At 34.5% G+C, this 19,944-nt stretch overlaps 6 protein-coding genes across 6 annotated transcripts; 3 read left to right on the top strand and 3 right to left on the bottom strand.

Annotated features, from left to right (window-relative positions):
- Positions 1 to 465: 465 nt before the first annotated feature.
- LOC123208304 lies at positions 466 to 1,966 on the bottom strand. The gene is made up of 3 exons (XM_044625723.1): positions 1,766 to 1,966; positions 1,612 to 1,657; positions 466 to 696 (listed from the first exon to the last, which is right to left on the bottom strand). The coding sequence occupies exons 1-3, from the start codon at positions 1,884 to 1,886 to the stop codon at positions 693 to 695; spliced, it is 171 nt and encodes a 56-aa protein (XP_044481658.1). The 5' UTR covers positions 1,887 to 1,966; the 3' UTR covers positions 466 to 692.
- Positions 1,967 to 2,307: 341 nt separating this feature from the next.
- On the bottom strand, positions 2,308 to 5,280 carry LOC123211135 (origin of replication complex subunit 2). Its single transcript, XM_044629680.1, has 6 exons — positions 4,885 to 5,280; positions 4,684 to 4,790; positions 4,140 to 4,272; positions 3,707 to 4,001; positions 2,857 to 3,084; positions 2,308 to 2,783 (listed from the first exon to the last, which is right to left on the bottom strand). Exons 1-6 carry the CDS (start codon positions 5,011 to 5,013, stop codon positions 2,584 to 2,586), a joined length of 1,092 nt encoding a protein of 363 aa, XP_044485615.1. The 5' UTR covers positions 5,014 to 5,280; the 3' UTR covers positions 2,308 to 2,583.
- A 2,385-nt stretch (positions 5,281 to 7,665) lies between these two features.
- On the top strand, positions 7,666 to 8,205 carry LOC123194222 (histone H4). Its single transcript, XM_044607740.1, has one exon. It carries the CDS (start codon positions 7,739 to 7,741, stop codon positions 8,048 to 8,050), a length of 312 nt encoding a protein of 103 aa, XP_044463675.1. The 5' UTR covers positions 7,666 to 7,738; the 3' UTR covers positions 8,051 to 8,205.
- Positions 8,206 to 9,087: 882 nt separating this feature from the next.
- LOC123230108 (probable ADP-ribosylation factor GTPase-activating protein AGD6) lies at positions 9,088 to 13,748 on the top strand. The gene is made up of 4 exons (XM_044604502.1): positions 9,088 to 10,067; positions 10,168 to 10,257; positions 12,704 to 13,193; positions 13,340 to 13,748. Exons 1-3 carry the CDS (start codon positions 9,276 to 9,278, stop codon positions 13,190 to 13,192), a joined length of 1,371 nt encoding a protein of 456 aa, XP_044460437.1. The 5' UTR covers positions 9,088 to 9,275; the 3' UTR covers position 13,193; positions 13,340 to 13,748.
- A 2,501-nt stretch (positions 13,749 to 16,249) lies between these two features.
- LOC123192602 (short-chain dehydrogenase TIC 32 B, chloroplastic-like) lies at positions 16,250 to 18,859 on the top strand. The gene is made up of 8 exons (XM_044605580.1): positions 16,250 to 16,549; positions 16,940 to 17,171; positions 17,267 to 17,346; positions 17,705 to 17,858; positions 17,965 to 18,043; positions 18,118 to 18,202; positions 18,309 to 18,355; positions 18,560 to 18,859. The coding sequence occupies exons 1-8, from the start codon at positions 16,432 to 16,434 to the stop codon at positions 18,728 to 18,730; spliced, it is 966 nt and encodes a 321-aa protein (XP_044461515.1). The 5' UTR covers positions 16,250 to 16,431; the 3' UTR covers positions 18,731 to 18,859.
- Positions 18,860 to 19,016: 157 nt separating this feature from the next.
- On the bottom strand, positions 19,017 to 19,936 carry LOC123193367. The gene has a single exon (XM_044606693.1). It carries the CDS (start codon positions 19,521 to 19,523, stop codon positions 19,155 to 19,157), a length of 369 nt encoding a protein of 122 aa, XP_044462628.1. The 5' UTR covers positions 19,524 to 19,936; the 3' UTR covers positions 19,017 to 19,154.
- Positions 19,937 to 19,944: the final 8 nt, after the last annotated feature.

The raw sequence follows: 19,944 nt of genomic DNA, 5'->3' as shown, positions 1-19,944 counted from the left end.
AGTTTCCAATTTGGATATGCATGACCATGTTATTGGATGGGTTTGAATTATCAAAATAGTAGCACCCATCACGTGGTAACACATCTTCATTAATACCCCAATTGATATTCATTATAAGTTCCCATAGTTTTATAGCAACTAAATTTTACTCCGCTCAAACAAATGCAGATAAACCTGAAAGTAACAAGATTTAGTTTTTCAAACTAGAAATTAAGATAAACAGCACATAATAAATTTCTTGGAAACTTAAGAGTAAAGTTCAAGTGTAGTTTACACTGTATTCCAGTGGTCCTCCACAGTGTAAAAGGTGTTATTTAACTAGTTTCAAATGACATGAAATATGATATGATGATCCACTATAGCTACTCATCATTAAAATTGGCATAACTCCCACCTTAAAACTTCATAACCTAAGGTAATTTCGTGATATAAGCAGTTCCAAATCAGTAACATAACACAAACAAATGATCAATGTTTAAAGCCGGGTTCATATTGGACTTCGATTTAAAATTGCAAATCAAATCAACAAGCTAGTAAAGAAACTATAGCACCCAAACTGGGGAAAGAAATGTCTGAAGAAAAGGATTCAGCCAAATGTTCGAACCATTCCGTTATTATTGGAAAATACGAAATGAAAACAAACTTTCATAGAAAGTGAATACCAATTATCTCTTATCTTCACGCACACTTAATCACCTGCAAAATACCAGACAATTCATTAAGATAATGGATCACTTACAACATCTTTAAACATGACTGACAGAATATGTTATACAGGCAAACTCATCAATAAATTTAGGGATTAATATTTTTTATTTGGTAACTAAGATTTCATTTAGCAGATATAAATTCACCAAAGGTAAACCATACACATTTTGATGGCCAATATACTAAGTAAGGGATTGTGATTGAATATTGCAAAGAGACAAGATAATGTCTACTCTTCCACCCAGAGTTGAAGAAAATAGCACTTTCAATGATTTGAATTCAATTATTAAAAAGGTCAAGTCGTGTCTAACTAAACTAACAAGGAGCTTGTAAGCTTTTAAGAAACACTTCAAATGGAAGTTTTAAACCCAATACACAGGGCAAACCACAGTTGAATCTTTGAGACACCTATGGTTCAAAACATCGATGAATCCCATAGCTAAAACTGCTTGTTTGAATTAGTACATCAACTCCTATTCGCATAAAAAAAAGTACTGTTAATGACAGATAAATGAGCAACCATTTTATAATTCTACAGAAATACGTAAGAATATCATAAAACCCACCATCCACATTCATTTTGAGAACAGAAAAGACCAAGTATCATCAATCTACTCTGTCAAAGTATTCCCAAAATACTCCTATCGTTTTTTTCTAATCCATCCTTCTGTTCTGATTAACAAATCCTAAAGATCTGATAAATCAGGACTCGTGTTCATATACATATACACACCGTCTAATCAAATCATTTATACAAATGAAAGTATGCAAATTAGTTTGAAACTAAACCCCATTAATTCTAAACAGACAAAATAAACCAATTCAACAAAGAAAATAGTAGATTTGAAGAAAAATGAAAACGAATCTAGAAAGGGGAAATTAGGGCAAAAACGGAAGAATTACTGCTTTTTGTGCCTCTGCACGAATTTGGAATTCTTGGCATCCTCCTCTGCGAAAAAGGTAATTAAAATGAAAATTGAGAAAATCGGTTTGGTATTAACGAGATTAAGAACGCGATTAGGTGTTTAATGATGAGAGAAAATAATGAAATAATTACCAGTTAGACCAAGACTGAGCTTGGTGATCAAGGCTCCGGTTACAGCGAATCCGACGATGAAAGGCCAGGTTCTGTTCCATTCTCTTCTGAAGAATACGGGCCATGGATCGAACTTCCTCATTTTCCTGATTCTCAAATTCTACGCAGAGCCGCTACTTTAGTATTACTTGTGCTTTAGCTGCGGATGCTCTTTATCACATTCGCATATATAGCTAGTGCGTACAACCACGCGTCCACCATTCGCGAGTGGGAACGCTGGTTAGCCATTATGGGTCGCACGGGATCGGGTCGAATGTAATCACGGTAAGATCCCATTTTATTTTCTTAAATTTTATTCTAATTTAGAACTGTTGTTGATTAACGACATTTCCGCCGCTCTAAAATTTTCATTAAAATTTAATTTTCCTTTGTGTTTCCTTTTATTAAAAATATAAATTTTAAAAATATTTTCTTTAAATTAATTTTTTTTTCGGCTGAGTCATAACCTTGTCTACTCATTTCAGGTTTAATAAGTCGAGTTGGTAAAATTCAAATCAATTCAATTGAGTTTAATCCTATTTATAGGTCCATTGGATTAAAGGACAATGTTTCTCACAAACAAAAATTGAAACATCAAATTGATGTTAATTTTAATGAGAGAAAGCTTCTCATAAATCAACTTCCAAGCCCCATAGACTTTAATCATCATGAACCAGCTAAATTGAGCCATTCCAAATAAGAACCGAACTGCATAAAATTTCCGAGCACAACCTTGTGCTTTGCATTACTGGTGAATATTCCTGTCAACTTCATGATAATCTGCAATGTGCCGAAACACTTTATTGACTCATCTCAGATAACAGTTTTTCAAGTGCGTCAGATGCAAGAGGAATGTACAAGCAATCCTGGCCATCAGAATGCCTTCGGGTCTTCACCAACTCATGATCTTTGAATTCTGTCAAATGGGAATTAAGAGTAACCTGACTGCTCACCAGGAACCGCTCCCGTGCAGTTGTGTATAGATTGTCAATTGGCATGCCTGGAAGTAAAAGTGAAGAGTTTATGATAAATGAAAAGTGAAAGAAAACGGCAAATGGCACATGGATACATACCTTCTTCATCAGGATGAGACAATTGATACTCAGCAAGAATTTTGAAGACACTCTGGGCATTAGGTGTCAAACTTTGCAAAACTATTGCAGCTGTTTTGGCACTTTGGGCAGTATTGCCGTGTGCAAGAATCAAAGGAAAGAACATTCCTTCAACCTTGTATGGTGCAAATGTAGGGACATGATACCAGCACCAGTTGAACTGTGTGTGAACCATCTTCTTGTCCCACACTACATAAAGAACCAGGATGAAGTTATAAGGTCAAGGCACTAAATAAACTTCATAATACTCAACCATATGCTATATGTACTTTCCACAGGCACACAATAATATAGAAAAATTGAATTTATATCCTGATGTTGAACTCAAATTTTCTTCTCCAACATGTAGACAGTAGACAAACATACTAGCACTGTTCTGTGGCTCAGAATGACATGGTAGCATCAATCAATGGCCTGAACATTGGTTGGGACTTGCATATCATATATTTTTATATACAGACCTAATTGAATAACTCAAGCTGCCATGTACATACCTTCTTTTCCAAGTGAGATCCATTAAAACTGATGTACCAAAAAAAAAAACGTAAGACCTTACATACCTTCATTAAAGGAGAGAGGGAAACTCCAAGATAAAGTGTTTCACTGTCTAAAGAAATGCTTTAACAATAACCATAAAATGATGAAAGGATGAAAAGCCAAGATCATCTAAATTCCTAAGGTAATTATGCACTCAAAATTACCTATAGGACTTCAAAACAGCATTTAACCAAAGCAATGCAGCAGAGTGTTCAATGGGAATAGCAGCAATCTAAGTGTCAATAAGTAATCATAAAGAGAAAAGTATACTTACACAGAGGTGTATTCACATGATCCATAGAGGCGATCATACGAATGTGAGTACAGGAAGCAATTTGTGCAAGACACTGTTGAGTTTCAGAGTCTCTTAACCCAGGCCCATCGATGTTGTGAATAACAACACACACAAAACAATCATTATCTTCCACCACTGACTCATCCAAAAATGCAAGAAGATCATCCATGGATTGAGAATTGAATGGTTGTTGAGCTTTAGGCAAATTCTTGGAAGGGGTCCGTCGCTTAGATTTCAACTGATCCCACAGAACTTCAGCTAAAGTTATTACAACCTACATTTAGAGGGTCAAGATTCACAGTTGAATATAACAATTGACATATAGAAATACATTTTCAGTTCATTTAGTATATTTAGATACAGGGAATATCTATACCAACAAGACCACAAATAAAGTTCAAGAAGATGATACCTGTTTGATGTTGATTGACTGAAGATAGCCATTGACTACTACCACAGAATATTCTGTTAGAGCTGTCGAAGCAAAATCTTCCAATAACGCCTTCTTAGATCCAAATCCATACATAAGAAGGCCAAAGCCACACCTAGAATCATAAGAGACTTGAATTAAGACTAGAAAACTCAGTCTTAAAACACCACAACCTGTGATTATTTCAACAAATTCACATTTTTCACATGGCCTATAGGATATTTCATTCTCTAAGATTATCCAAAAAGAAAAGGGCAACAACCATCCAAACACATCTTCACAATTTGTCGAACCCAATGGTATTGAGCATCACATATCTTCAGCAACGCTGGAAAATACCTTATAATAATAACATCCTAAAATGAATTTACACTTTGTGGGCATGAAAACACACTTGAACAACACAGTAAAAAAACATACACTTGCAAAAGTCAGCCAGTAAAAAGAATTTCATTAAAAACAATCTCAGTTCAGCATCGCTCCGAAACCTCACATATCCCACAAAATTGAAAGAGTAATCTCATACCGCAGCTCGAAAACCCATTTGGAATACCAACTTTTGTAACCATTAATCAGTGACGCAATCTCTTTCTCATGCTTAGGTTCAATATTAGAAGCCGCCGCTCTTAGCTCCTACTTAACAAAAGAGATAGCACATGTTAAGTAGAAAGAAAATGTTATTTTTTAAAAAAATAAAAAATAATTAAAAGGAAACTTAGGCAAAAACCTGTTCGTCAACTACGTCAATATCGGTAAGCTTATGAGTGGATTTCTTCCCTGACGCGGCCAAGTCTTTTGCCAGGAAATAGTTTCGCGAGAATCCGAAATCTTCCTCTCCTTCGTTATCGATTTCCATGTTCTTTGAACTGAGAAACAATCTGAGCCAATTTGATGAGACTCTGAAATCTAACGAAAGAGGAGTTTGTCAGAGTGTGAAACACACTAGAAAGCCCTAGAAAATTTTCCCGCTATTTTTCTAGGTGCCTACAAACAACTATAGATCAACGCGACGTCGTTTACTGAGGGATAAACATTACTTGATCCCGAGAGGAGCCCTCAAAACCCATATTAAATTGAAGCCATCTTAAATTACAAAAAGATAGACAACTGTCCAGAAGGTTTTCATGAGAATCATGCCGATTGCATTCAGGCGCTAATAGGTTTAGGTACTGCTTTATTATCAAAGCTGATAGGTTATTTTAAAGATTATTAATTATAAATTATTATTATATTTTATAAAATTTGATAAAATAGATATATATAAATAATTATTATGTTTAATTATAAATAATAATAAAATATTAATATATTATTTTATTTAAATATCTTTGAGTATAATTATTCTAAAATATTTTTATATTATTTGTTACATTAATTAAAAATGAAATTATTTTTATCTAAAAAAATTAATAAATAAAAATATAATTATAATAAAATCAATATTATTTTTATAATTTTTTAATACTTAAGATAAAGGTAGTAATTAAATTAATATTTATATTATCTATTATATAAATTTTGATGATAAAAAATTATTTTTATTATCGATAAATCAAATAAAATAATATAAATAATAAAAATAAATTATTAAAATAATATTTATAAAACTTCAACCAAACACTCTTTTAGTGTTGATTCATTAATGAGTGATAATATCTACTAAATAAACACAAATAAAGAATTTGGCACAAAATAATATTTTAAAACCCCTATTTAGGAATCTTGATGACATTAATGGTAACTCACAGTGAGCATCATAATACACTTTGTTAAAAAAAAGCATATAAAAATAAGTCAAAAAAAAAAAACAAGGAAAGATTTATCGGCGAGTTGGATGACGATGAGATGATGAGCTGAGTCAAACCACTATATAACTACGAAATTGTTGGATGGCAAGTTAAATGATATCTAAAATAATGATTAGAACTAGAACAATAATAACTGAGCTATAATTCATTTCAGGCAAAAAAAAAAAAAAAAAAAACAGATGATAGATATGAAACAATAAATAGAAAATAGAGAGTTTATCGATGATTGTGGCTTGTTGTGAGGGAGAGAGTGATAATTCCTTTTAGGTCATGATTGTATATATAAATATATATTTAAAATATATATAATTAAAAAATACAATATACCGTTTTGTTTGATTTATTTGAAAATTATCTAAAGAATAAATAATTTTTTAAATTTAAATCAAACTATTTTATAACTTAAATCAAATCAAATTATATTTTTTAAATGATTTATTTAGTTTTACAGTTTAAACCAAATTATAAATACTCATATCAATTGTTAAAAACAAAAAAAATATAACCCTTTATTTTATGTTTGAATGCATTTTTAGTTTTATTGAGAGATTAAGTATTATAACAAAAATTATATATAATTGATTAAATTAGTAAAAAGGTTAAGAATAATTTTTTTTATATATATATATATATATATATATATATATATATATATATATATGTATGTATATCTAATTTTAAATATTTAATCAAATATTAATAATATTATAATTAATTTTTTTATTTTTGATTTAAAATAATTCATCTATATAATAAAATGTTATTAAAATAACATATAAAAAAGGCACATGGTTTCATACACCAATTTAAAATTTTATATCAAACATAGGTGATTATTGAGCATGACCAAAGTTTACAGCAAGCAATGTAATTATCCCGATTCACGAATAGAATATCTCACTTTATTTTTATACTGTTTAAATGTATATATAATATTTATATTGTCTTTAATTTGTTTTGATGAATCATAGACAAATTATATTTTTTACGACTTTTTTTAAAAATATTTTTAAAATGTTAACAAATAATCATAATTTGTCATTTTTAACATAGTGAAAAACATGCATTTCTACTGTTGAAAAACCCATTATTTATAGTGATTTATAATAGAGTATTAAATATTTGTAGGAATGGTTACCTGGTAAATTAGTAATTATATCAAAGTGTATTTTTCCAAATTATAAATATAAATTGCAGAATTGGTTAATTATTCATGAAAAGAAGCATTTTTATATATTTAATCATATAAATAAATAATAATATATCATCATATAATTATAAAATAAAAATAAAATAATATATAATTATATATATTAAATATATACACTTTTATTATCACAGAAATCCTTTGGTGAATTGGCTCTCGGCGGGAAACTTATGCCACGTCACCAATCCGGCTGCAGTAAAAATAAACCTACTGTTACAGAATTAGCCATTCATTCAAACTTGATCGACAATTGAAATCTTAGAAAAAGTAAATGACGAGGATAACCATTATCATCCGTTGATAATACTCAATCCAACAGTCCACATCTTCTCTGCTATTTCACTTGAAGAAAAACAAATGGCACGGATCGCTATTTTTGACCGTAGATAGACGCTAAATCCAACAGTCCAGATCCACTCTCACTCCAAACAAAGAAACACAAACCAATCAGCCTCTTCACTCTTCGTATATAAAAGCCCAACCTCCACATAATCAAAACATACCAAAAAAAAAAAATTATAATATCTTCAAAAATAAGTAGTTTTCTCTAAAATTTTCTCGAGAAAATGTCTGGTCGTGGAAAGGGAGGCAAGGGCTTGGGAAAGGGAGGAGCCAAGAGGCACAGGAAGGTTCTGCGCGATAACATTCAGGGCATCACCAAGCCAGCTATTCGGCGATTGGCCAGGAGAGGTGGTGTGAAGAGAATCAGCGGTCTGATCTACGAGGAGACTCGCGGCGTTCTCAAGATCTTCTTGGAAAATGTTATCCGTGATGCGGTTACTTACACTGAGCACGCCAGACGCAAGACGGTTACAGCCATGGACGTCGTCTACGCTCTCAAGAGGCAGGGTAGGACTCTCTACGGGTTCGGTGGTTAAATCGGAGGTGTTGGGATTGAGCTAGGGTTATGTAAATCTGGTGTTGTAGTGGCTTTAATTAGGGTCAAATTTCGATTTTCGTGTTGGGGTTTTCGTTCTTTTATTGAAAATGTAACGTGTTTTCTATTTGGAATGAAAATGCGCTTTTAATGGAATTACGTTAGTAAATTGAGCAATCTGGGTTGCTTGATAACTGGATTCGAATTTTGCGATTGGAAATTCTGACTTAATGAATCGGCTGAATCAATGCTATGGTGAAGAGATTCAATTATGATAAATCAAGGCAAGACGGAATTTGGTTCATTTTACAGCAGTCTCGAGTGTTACCTTATTGATGAATCAAGTCTTGCCTTCTTGTTAAATTGTTCAATGGGCAAAATGCAGCTTGACACTGTCCTGGCTGATCTGCTATATTTCATTTTAGGCGTGGGGCCTCAAGGCTAAATGACTAATACTTACTGAATATTATTTGTAAATTATAATATTTGAATCAAACGGTGTCGTGGTGTAGAGTTCGGGCTAGGCCAATTGTTTAATTTTTAGTCCATATAGTTAGGCCCAATTACTCATGGACTTTGACATGATGAGATTTATCGGTAAAAGCCACTCTTTTTCTTTATTTACATCACGACGCAAACCATTCTTCTCAATTTACGTTTTAGGAAAGATATAGAACTTCATGTTCTTCCGTCGTTATACAGGAATTACAATTCGGGTGGAATTTGGAAATAAAAACATTGGAAAGTTGGGATATGGCCAAACTTAAGATGTTTTTTAATTAAAAAGCTTATGAAATTAAGTATAATCTAATGATAAATAAGGGCAAAAAAAATATGTGGCTTGGGTGGCTGAGAATTTTAGTTGACTCAAATATTATCAAGCATCAAGCGAAATTGGCTGAGGATGATTGGCACGTGCCACTATTAGCAGTCTTGTCAAAATCGGTAACACCGTTCATCCAGTTTCCACCTCTGTAGTGGTTACGAAACGCTGTCGTTGTCCTACTTATATAAGTTCAAATCCATGTTATTCTTTGCAAGGATAAAACAAAAAATCCCCTAATTTCCCTTCTCTTTTTTTCCTTTTCCTTTTATTTTCTTTTATTTTTGTATTTTTTAAATTTGTTTTCCTTTTTAATTTCTTTTTTGGATCTCTCTCGTTTATCATTTTCCGTCAATCAGATTTTTGCATATTCCGATTCAGATCGATAGGAACGGACCCAAAAATGGCCGCATCGAGGCGATTGCGAGACCTTCAATCGCAGCCAGGCAACAAGATCTGCGTGGATTGCTCCCAAAAGAATCCGCAATGGGCGTCGGTTTCGTACGGCGTGTTCATGTGCTTAGAGTGCTCCGGCAAGCACCGTGGCCTAGGTGTCCACATCTCCTTCGTCCGATCTGTTACAATGGACTCGTGGTCCGAGATCCAGATCAAGAAGATGGAATCTGGAGGAAACGAACGGCTCAACGCGTTTCTCGCGCAGTACGGGATTCCTAAAGAAACCGATATCGTAACTAAGTACAACACCAATGCCGCTAGCATTTATCGTGACAAAATTCAAGCTCTAGCTGAGGGGCGCTCATGGCGGGACCCACCCGTGGTTAAGGAGACACTCAAAGGTGGAAATAAGAAACCTCCACTGGCGCAAAGCGCCGGTGGTGGCGGCAGTAGTTTTGGCAATAATGGAGGATGGGATAATTGGGACAACGACGATGTTAAATCTCCGACTGATATGAGAAGAAACCAATCCGTTTCGGATTTTAGAGGCGGAAGTGGGGGAACCGGTGGCGTGCCCGTAAGGTCCAAATCAACTCAAGATATTTACACACGTGCGCAGTTGGAGGCGTCTGCCGCTAATAAGGAGAGTTTTTTCTCGCGAAAAGTGGCCCAGAATGAGTCCCGACCCGAGGGCATTCCGCCTTCTCAAGGAGGGAAGTATGTTGGGTTTGGATCCAGCCCGGCTCCTTCACAGAGGAATAACAATTCCCAGGGGGATGTTCTCTCTGCCTTTTCTCAGGTGATTTGACTGGGATTAGTGATTTCTATCATGTTTTTGTTTTTTTGGTTTGATGCAAATTGATTGGTTGTTTCTTTGTGTATGCATCTGGCATTGGCAGGGGTTTGGTAGGTTATCCTTGGTCGCAGCCTCTGCCGCTCAGTCGGCTGCTAATGCTGTTCAGGCAGGAACAAAGGAGCTCAGTTCTAAGGTAATTTGGATTTTGATTTTGAATGTTAAAAAATGGTATAGCTATTCCTGATTTCCTGAAAATGTGATATTATATGTTTGGTATTGTCCCTATTTTGATTGCTGCGTGAATATTTATGACGTGCATTCACATGAGCTAATAATTAGCTTGATCAACTTTGTGTTGTATATGTGTTGGTGCCCTAATGCAATGATTGGTTGTTTAACTGTAGTTATTAATATTTTTAGGTAGTTTTGATGTAATGATCTGTAAATAATAATTATTTTATGAATAATTCATGTTGATAGCCCAGTGATAGGGTTGAATTTAAAGTGAGTTGGTTTGAGCTCGAAAACAAACTTGGTTCAAGCAAGTTTGATTCATGATTGTGAGCTCAATCTTGAGAGTTTAATATTGTCAAGTTTGAGCTTAAGGGGTGTTTCGCTTGCCAAGCCTGCAAGTCTGGAGGAATTCAATTTGAATAAACTAGAATGACATCATTTTGACCAAGTGAGCCGAACTCAAGCTTGGCTCTCCTCAAGTGAGCCGAGCACAAATTGGTTTGAGGAGAGTTTGGCGAGCTCAGCTTTCCTCAAGCCGAACCGAGCTCGAGCTTGAGCTCGGCTCAACTTGAATCCGACCCTACCGGTGATGATTTTGATTTAAGCTAACAACCCTCTGGTATTCTTCTGTAAAATAGTCATTGGAAAAGTTAGAATTTTAATTTGGGTTTATTTGCATAGAATCTGTGGTTTTAAATTACATTATTGAAAAAAAAAAAAGCCAGTTGGCGACTGGCGGTTGTATTGAGAAAATAAGATAGCTTTGTTATCACTGATGCTTGGTTTTATGACGCCATGGTAGCTCTTTGTGCAAATTTGTATTTTAACGTTTGTGACTTACAAGAAAGCACAACTTTGTGTTTCTCCCTCATTGTCTCAAGTTCAGATGTGGTAGATTCAAATTCTGATAAGCTTTGGTTTTCTGTGCATGGTATATTCCCTGTGATCTAGATCTACTTGTGTTTAGAACTTGTCTTGTGTAATTAACGTCAGACATCTGGACGCCATGGTAGCCTCCAATATGTTGTGCATCTCATCTTAGTGTTGCAGAGTTATTAGCATTCGTTACAGGACCTTTTGAGCATACGATAGACATAGGGCTAGACCCTAACTGAGTTGGTTTGGGTTCAAAAACTGGTTTGGTTTGAATTCAAATCGAGTGCGAGTTAAGAAGTTTGGATTGTTTTTGAAACCGAATCAAACTCAAACTAGAGAGAGTTTGACTTGGTTCAGTTTGCAAGCTAGATAGATGATTCACTTTGTTTCAACCTTAGCTCATAGTTCGCTTGAATTATGTTAAACAATTGTTAAAACAACATCATTTTGTTCATTATTAGATATAACGACGTAATTTTGCTAATGAGTCACCAATTCGAAACATAATTCAAGTCACAAATTTGAACTATAAATTTAATCCGAACCATTTTTAGTCAAATAGAACTTAAACTATTCTTAATTTTTACTTGACAAACTTGCATTGAATTATTTTTTATTCGAATTGAATTTAAGCCAAGAAGTGTTTAGATTCATCTCAGTATGTATCCACCCCAAAATCTAAATATAGACATTAGCAGAAAGGGACTATGACTTTGAAATGGCGGTGTGAAATTTTGAGTGCTCTTACTCTTCTGTCATGTAGGGTTAATTTGAGCTTAAAATTTCAGCTTTTATGATACGCCAGCTGCAAAGGATATCTTTGGTACAAATTCACTTTTGGGGCAGATATATTTTTGTCAACGAACAGACATGCTTTTGTTAGGTTTGACTTGCGCAATTGGTCATATTAGCTTACAAATTTCATCTGTTAGGAGTTATATAAGTTGCTAGTTTGCTAGACCTGATATCTTTATGGTTATTTGTAGCTTTGGCTCTCTTTCCTTGCTGTGAACAAGTGTTAGTCCTCTTTTGCATGATTTATCTTTACCGTAGAGCTTAGCTTTTCAAATTGTAGAGGCAGGAAAGAGTTGATGATAAGAAATATCATCGATAAGCCAATTGAAGAAAGATCTACCACAAAATTCACCTAAAGACTCAAGCTTTCACATTCTAACATCTTTCAATCTATTTAGACGAGCATTTTCAAGATTTGAAGATAATTCATCTATCTCCCAATTACTAAAATTTTTGTAAAATTTAAATTCCAATCTAAAACCTATAGAAGATAGAGAATCAGGCACTCTATTTTCAGTAGATACAAAATTTGTACCAAACTATCCATATATAGACAAACATTTTGCATGCTAGAGGTACCCCATTCAACAGTCCACTGAAAACCCTGTTACCACCTTTTAGAATTCCAGTAGGTTTTTTGAAGGTCAACACTACTGTTATCTGTGTGCTGTTTTTCACAAGAATTGCATTACTTGAAATCAGATGCGGTATTTAAATTAAAATATTTTGTGTAGGTGAAGGAGGGTGGTTATGATCACAAAGTCAGTGAAACTGTCACTGTTGTCACCGCAAAGACAACAGAGATTGGACAGAAGACATGGGGTGTTATGAGGGGGGTTGTGGCATTGGCCACACAGAAGGTTGAGGAGTACAGTAAAGATGGCATGAATTGGAACAATGATAACTGGCAACGAAATGAAAGTGATAAAAATGGATTTTATCAGGAGTTTAACAGGGAGAACAAAGGATGGAATTCTCCAGCTGGAGGGCAGTCCTCATCTGGTGGCCACCATAATTCTTATACCTCAAGTTCTTGGGATGATTGGGACCAGAAAGACAGCAAGAAAGAAGATGTGGGTAATAATAACAATGATGGTTGGGCTGGCTGGGATGATGCCAAAGATGATGGATATGATAATTTCCATCAAGGTGCGTCTGACAAGAAAACCGTGGGTGATAATGGGAAATCAGATGGCACATGGACAGGAGGAGGTTTTCTCTAAGGTTAGTGTGCTTTTTTTTTTTTTTTAATTTCTTTCTTTTAAACGATCTTGAGATTCCTGTTTTTTCTTACATGCTTGCATATCAGCCTTATCGTGATTATCTGTGTGACATAGTAGTTAATAAATTTTATGATTTGTCTGTGCCAGGTAAAATGATTTTGGCAAAGCCCTTTATACAGAGTGGTAATTCTTTATGAAAATTGCTGGCAGGCGAGCTAGGATGATGTGAAAAGATGGTGTTTATGACAATTTCTTCCAGGTACAGCTGATAAGAATATTGTTAGTAACAAAAAAGTGATGTGGGGATGCTTTTGATAAGTTTAGTATATTTTTATAGCTCCTCTTTTTCTTTTCTCTGTTCTCTTATTTCAAAAATTTACATCACTTCGTGGAAGGTCTGTGTTGGAAGTAGTTCTTATATGTACAAACTATGACCGTGGGGTGATCGCCCCATCAAAAAAGGATATCTGTTTGTGAGCATGAGCAAAATTATTTGACTATGAAAATTCAAAGTTGTTTTGAAATCTGTAATGACTAGTGAATTATTTTTCACTCATGTTTTGTTGCGTCCTTAACATTTGATTTCCCCCAATAATCTCATTCTTTTGGTCAGATTTTTAATCCGGTCATGGTATTCTGTTACTTGGGAAAGTATCTTTCACCAATTAATAATGTACTTGTGTAGTTAAGATGATTTTCCAACTCATTGGCCTGTGGATTTTACTGTATGTCTACTGTGTCAGTTGTAGTGATTTCAATCCCAGGTGTGAAAAACGATTCAAACCTAAGAAATTTATATTCTGATAAGGGTTGAAAAAATTTTGAATAATCGTTTACAATTTGATTTGTTTTCAAACTAGATCAAATTGTAAATGATAAACTCAAACTGTCCTTGGAGGCCAGTTGTTGATATTACCCATACCAAAAGCTCTGGTGCCTTCACTGCCCGGGCATTTGTCGGAATCAGTTAAACCAAACACGAAGGCACTGATTGCAGGTATTCCATCAAGGTCAGTGAGAAAACCGGGTACTATCGGTGCTACCCAGCTCATAATTGCACGGACGGCAATAAACGTGAAAGCAATAAGCAACACAATAACCGAGGACCCGTGCAGATGATAACGAACTTTTTTTTGGAATTGAGAACCACTTTGTCTTTAGTGTATGGATAGTTTGAGGCAGCCTCCTTTCCCCGTGGGAACTCGGTAAAGCCAACGGTTTGAATTTAATATATGAAGTGACGTTCCCCTTAAAAATAAGAATCGAAGTTATCTTATTATAATGTTTTTGGGTTATGGATAAATAAATTACCGTTTATGACTGTACGGTTAATATGAAGACGGTAATTCAAGTTCAACTAAGGTTGAATATGAGTTGAACTGTGCTGAACTGTGCTTAAATAAAATCGGATTCATTTTCAAATCAGTTTTGGTGAGCTCAATCTTAAGCTTGGATTTAGACTTATTGAGCTTGTTAAACATATATTCGTGTTTGACTCATTTTATAATTTTAGTGTTTGGGATTGGTTTGCATTTAATTTGAGTTCGTATGTGTTCGGATTTGTTTTAAGCTCATATTTTAAGAAACAAACGATGTCATTTGTTCCAAGTTAAAATTTTTTTTCATTTGAGGGAGCAACTCTCTTAATCCGTGTTGGGATTCCGATTTATATTCGTTTTTTGCTTAAAATCTAGGCTTGTGTTCGTACTCAGATTCGTTTAAAACAAACTTGGTTCTAGCAAAGTTCATTTCAAGCCCGAATAAGCTCATATCGAATCCAACCCAAAGTTCAACCAACCTATTGTATGTTATAATAAATTTTAACAATTTTTTGCTTTAATCCGATATAGTTTATTGAGTTAACCTTTATTGTAGTTAATTGCCCTTCAAACTCAACCAAATCGATCACATATGTTTTTTCGTTAATAAATATATGTGTATTCAACTTAAAATATAATTTATTACTAAAACACCAAAATTTCATGGTGGTTAATTTTCTACCCTTATTAGTCTAAAAATTATTTAACTTTTTCCCTTTTTCACCATGTCAAACCTTAAAATGTTTACCATTACCACCCCAAATGCCTAGTAAGTTTTACTCCGTCTTACATAATTTATGTATCTATACGCCGACTCCAGGTGGTAAAAAAACAATTACCCTGTGTTTTGAAAGAGTAATATTATGTGTACAAACATTATGTATAATTTTATGTATAAATAATAACATATTATTATATGATTGAATAATTTTAAATTGAGATAAAACAACACTCAATTATATAATAATATATTTTATTTATGTATAAAGCTATACACGTGGTTTATGTATATAATTTTATTGGTTTTGAAATTATTACAATATACTTTTGCTTCACCTCCTCTTAATGTGAAATGTTTAAAATTATCATCCACCCCAAGCACACTAATTAAGTTATAGACACAATGTTTTAAACTCATATTCTTAACCCCGAAATAAACGAAAACAATTCATACCCATTGTTTATCCACTTGGTTTAGAGCTTTGCCAACCGAGTAATACATACATAGTGTCAAAATGCATTGTTATTTAGCTAGTATTTCCCAAATTAATTACTTTCATAACTGATTCATACAAGTATGACCCTACTATTTTGAATTCCAACTACATTGATAACTTTATTTTCAAAACAATAATCAAATTCAAACACGAACTCTTGTATCCCTATGACCCTATTGTTTTGAATTCCAACTACATTGACAACATAATTTTCAAAACAATAATCAAATTCAAACACGAACTCTTGGACCCCTAAATATAATGCTCTTTTTTATTTTTTATTTCGAGTTTTCAAAGTAAAATTCTACATGGAATGATAAAAGATAAATAAGATTGAATTTTTTGGGATTTTGCAAAGATTAGGGGATAAGAATAAAATGATATTTTATTGAGGTAACTGATTGTATTAATATAAAATTTCCAAAAGTATTGTACCAACTGAATTTAGGAAATGCAAATGGATTTGCTAATTCTACAAGCAATAGAATCAATAAAGGTGAGATGATTGCTTGAACACCGCCATTTAATAAATTGTCCTACAAACTTCAATGAGTTTCTCCCTGTCCCCACCTACAATGCTTCCAAAAAATTACAGTCCTTCATGCATTTCTTTCCCTTTATTAACTCCCCCATTTCCGTGTTGTGCTCTTAAGCCAAGAAGAAAAGAAGGAAGAAGATCGAAGGTTTTGAGAAGAATTTGGAGATGGGTATCTTTTCATTGATAACAGGAAGGCCTGGCTCAAGTGGGTTTGGTTCAGCTTCAACTGCTGAACAGGTTACTCATGGGATTGATGCATCCCATCTTACTGTTATAATCACTGGTTAGTTTGTATATTGTTTTCCACACACCTCTACGGCTCAGCCCCAGATAAGGGAGCAAAAAGAAATCTCTCTCTGTTGTTCTTATTTTCACTTTTTGATTCTTCCTTTCTGTTAGCTTGAAGAATAAATGACTGAGAGCTCATTGATCTTCCTCAGTCCTCTAATGGCAGTTGTTTTACTTGTACAGAAGTAGAACTCTTGAAGAGTTAAAAAGACTGATAACTAGAAAAGTTTTTTACTTTGATCAAAAATCAACTTGAGGTGTAATTGACAGAATGAAATTAAAAAAAAAAAAAAGAAACTTGTCTTCCGATTTGAAATAAAATATGCCTAAAAGATTTGGAAAACATGTATTGATTTTGTTTGTTGAATGAATATTTTGAATGCAGGAGGGGCAGCTGGCATTGGGTTGGAGACTGCAAGAGTTTTGGCTCTCCGTGGAGCTCATGTTATTATTGGTGCAAGAAACATGGAAGCTGGAAATGAAGCAAAACAGCTTATTCTAAATGCACATAAAAGAGCTCGAGTGGAAATTCTAAAACTTGATCTTTGCTCATTTGCATCTATTAGAGAGTTTGTTCAGAACTTCAACGCTCTTGATCTTCCCCTCAACATCTTAATGTATTCTGTTTCTCTTTTTACTTCTGAATTTAATCATTTTTATCTATGCGATTTGACTGAAACCCAAAAAAAAAAAAAAATGAATTGCTCCACAGAAACAATGCTGGAATCATGTTCTGCCCATATCAGCTTTCTCAAGAAGGAATAGAGACGCAGTTTGCAACAAATCATATTGGTAGGCTATGTGTGAATTTTAGGGGTGATTCAATGCAAACTAGTTTGACTTGAAGGAGTCTATCTTGATAACAATAATTTGATTCATTTGTTCATCCAATGACATTGTTTCTCCCTTTAATGATTTAATTTATTTTTCTGATGATACTATTGATTTTTCCAACAATCCTTTAATGACACTATACACCAAAAAACATGCACAAGTTTAAGTTGAACATTATAATTTCGATCTAAGTTCAAACAAGTTTGAATCAAATCTATTCCTATATGTGATATATTAAACCTCCTATCAAAATTTACTCCTATTCTCGTTACTTTCTTCTTGACTAAATCATCTCATTCGAATCACTTCTTTTCAGGTCATTTTCTCTTAACAGATCTCCTCCTGGACAAAATGAAGAACACTGCAAAAGCCACAGGCATTGAAGGTAGGATTGTGAATTTGTCATCAATAGCTCACCATTACACTTACAGTGGTGGAATTCGATTCGAAAAGATCAACGAAAAATCTGGGTTCGTATGTTTCCTTTTCCCTGATTATTCATAAGCTTAATAATGCATAAATCATCTTCAAGAATCAGCTGATAATTAATCTTCTCCTATCATCATTTTGACTCAGTTATTCTGACAAAATGGCATATGGGCAATCCAAATTAGCAAACATTTTACACGCCAATGAGCTCTCTCGTCGATTTCAGGTCTCCATTACTGATACAGAGAACTCAAACTCCATATAAATTTTTTCTGACTGTATAAACTTACATGAATACAGGAAGAAGGTGTGAATATCACAGCAAACTCAGTTCATCCAGGGCTGATAATGACAAATCTTTTTAAATATTCTGCCTTTCTTATGAGTATGTTCTATGCAGACTATGCCCCATAAAGAAATTTATAATATAAATGGGCAAATTAATGGTGTTTTAGTTTACTTTATTAATTTTTTTTTCATTTATCTTGCAGAATTTTTTATGTTCTTCTCCTTCTTCTTGTGGAAAAATGTACCTCAGGTAATTTTTGTGCATTTTGGCATTGGAAAAAAATGTATGCATCCAACCACTACCAAGAAAATAAAATTACACGCACTTAATTTAGATTAAAAATAAAATAATATTTAATCATATTATTATACATCATTTACGTATTTAATCATGTTCTCAAAACTGGGTTGACATATCATTGCTATTATAAAGATGAGTTCATTTGGATTTCAGGGGGCAGCCACAACATGCTATGTTGCTCTCCTTCCAGATTTAAAAGGAGTGAGTGGAAAGTATTTCGTGGATTGCAATGAAATGATACCAAGTCCACTTGCAAGAGACCAAGTATTGGCAAGGAAACTCTGGGACTTCAGTGATAAGTTGATTTCCTCTTCACAAGCTTAAAATGCCACATACCATGTATCTTACGGTTAAAATCGTAAGTCTAGAATATAGACTGGGGGCAGAGGGCAACGGAGTTGATGAGAAAATGATTGATCGTCATTACAGCTAATGTTTGGGGGGGGGGGGGGGGGGGGGGGGGGGGTGGCGGGGTGGTTGCGGCGCGGGGGCGCGGCGGCGCCCTATATTTATGTATGGCTTCAATAATTCCTCTGCTTTCGTACTATTTTTTAATACTTGAATAAGTGAATCATTCTTGCATTGCACTCGGTACAATTCAGCAAGAGCATTTTTCATATAAAATTGGGAGTTTCTTCATTAATTGTGATAGTTTAAAGAATTAATGAGGTTTAATTAATTAATTACACACTGTATTAAACTTACAACAATCAGACGGTGCAAATTGAATCAGAAGCACGCACCTTAATCAAGGAGACACATCGTAATCAAACAAGCCTAACGCGCGAACTAGCCAAGTGGAGCCAGCCACCACAATGGCCGCGAAAACTGGAGGAACGATCAAATCAAGTTTGGACCTCTTAAAAAGGTGAGCCGGCAAGCAGAGGACCTCTCCCGGAAGGTCTAACGGAACTCTAAGGAAAGCGTCATCTTCGTCGCACTGATGCGAGAAGGAAGAGGAGGGAGAAATAGCCCAAACAAAGGAGAGTTCAGGCCAGAAGGAAGCGACGATGACAGTGGTAGTGAGAAGGATGGTCCACATGGTAGCATGGAGGAAGAGGGGCCATCGGGAGGTGAGTTTACGAAACAAGGAGTTGAAGAAACAAAGAGACATCATCAATGAAGGGAAGGAGCTTGTAATTAGTTTCAATCAGATTTATTTAGAAAGATAAAAGGTTAGGGAAAAGAGGGACCTAATTTTCAACAACTTATTTGAGTGTGTTTGGAGATTAGTTGAGCCAGAAATGTAATCAATGTTGACCAAGGAGCACTGGAATGACGTCCTTCTGGGGCGGGAGGGGTTGCTTTTCGGTTTTGGGTCAGGACAACGACTCTAAACGACCAATATCCATCACTTTGGCACGCGTCTTATTATTTTCAGGACTTAAGCCGAAGATGGGAGCTGTCAGATCCTCCATCGTCAGCAGACCTTACCATCACCAAACTAAAATGGTTGTGCCTATAGCGCAATTCCTGGTTTGGTTTAGTCAGTGTTGAGCCAAATTTGAATTTGTTGTTTTTAGGTTTGGTGAGTTTCT

Source organism: Mangifera indica, chromosome 1 (assembly GCF_011075055.1).
Source record: "Mangifera indica cultivar Alphonso chromosome 1, CATAS_Mindica_2.1, whole genome shotgun sequence".
NCBI lineage: Eukaryota > Viridiplantae > Streptophyta > Magnoliopsida > Sapindales > Anacardiaceae > Mangifera > Mangifera indica.
Note: the sequence above shows the minus strand (reverse complement) of the source record. Positions and strands in the feature narration are given on the sequence as shown.

Excerpts from the sequence above, each read along its gene's own strand:
- LOC123211135 (XM_044629680.1), bottom strand. The coding sequence starts at position 5,013 with ATGGAAATCGATAACGAAGGAGAGGAAGATTTCGGATTCTCGCGAAAC. Across the intron at positions 4,791-4,884 it reads TTGACGTAGTTGACGAACAG|GAGCTAAGAGCGGCGGCTTC; the intron begins GTTTTTGCCTAA and ends TTTGTTAAGTAG. Across the intron at positions 3,085-3,706 it reads TCATGTGAATACACCTCTGT|TGTGGGACAAGAAGATGGTT; the intron begins GTAAGTATACTT and ends TTCTTTATGTAG.
- LOC123193367 (XM_044606693.1), bottom strand. The coding sequence starts at position 19,523 with ATGATGTCTCTTTGTTTCTTCAACTCCTTGTTTCGTAAACTCACCTCC.
- LOC123194222 (XM_044607740.1), top strand. The coding sequence starts at position 7,739 with ATGTCTGGTCGTGGAAAGGGAGGCAAGGGCTTGGGAAAGGGAGGAGCC.
- LOC123230108 (XM_044604502.1), top strand. The coding sequence starts at position 9,276 with ATGGCCGCATCGAGGCGATTGCGAGACCTTCAATCGCAGCCAGGCAAC. Across the intron at positions 10,068-10,167 it reads TTCTCTCTGCCTTTTCTCAG|GGGTTTGGTAGGTTATCCTT; the intron begins GTGATTTGACTG and ends TGGCATTGGCAG. Across the intron at positions 10,258-12,703 it reads CAAAGGAGCTCAGTTCTAAG|GTGAAGGAGGGTGGTTATGA; the intron begins GTAATTTGGATT and ends TATTTTGTGTAG.
- LOC123192602 (XM_044605580.1), top strand. The coding sequence starts at position 16,432 with ATGGGTATCTTTTCATTGATAACAGGAAGGCCTGGCTCAAGTGGGTTT. Across the intron at positions 16,550-16,939 it reads TCTTACTGTTATAATCACTG|GAGGGGCAGCTGGCATTGGG; the intron begins GTTAGTTTGTAT and ends TTTTGAATGCAG. Across the intron at positions 17,859-17,964 it reads AAGATCAACGAAAAATCTGG|TTATTCTGACAAAATGGCAT; the intron begins GTTCGTATGTTT and ends ATTTTGACTCAG.
- LOC123208304 (XM_044625723.1), bottom strand. The coding sequence starts at position 1,886 with ATGAGGAAGTTCGATCCATGGCCCGTATTCTTCAGAAGAGAATGGAAC. Across the intron at positions 1,658-1,765 it reads GCTCAGTCTTGGTCTAACTG|AGGAGGATGCCAAGAATTCC; the intron begins GTAATTATTTCA and ends CCTTTTTCGCAG.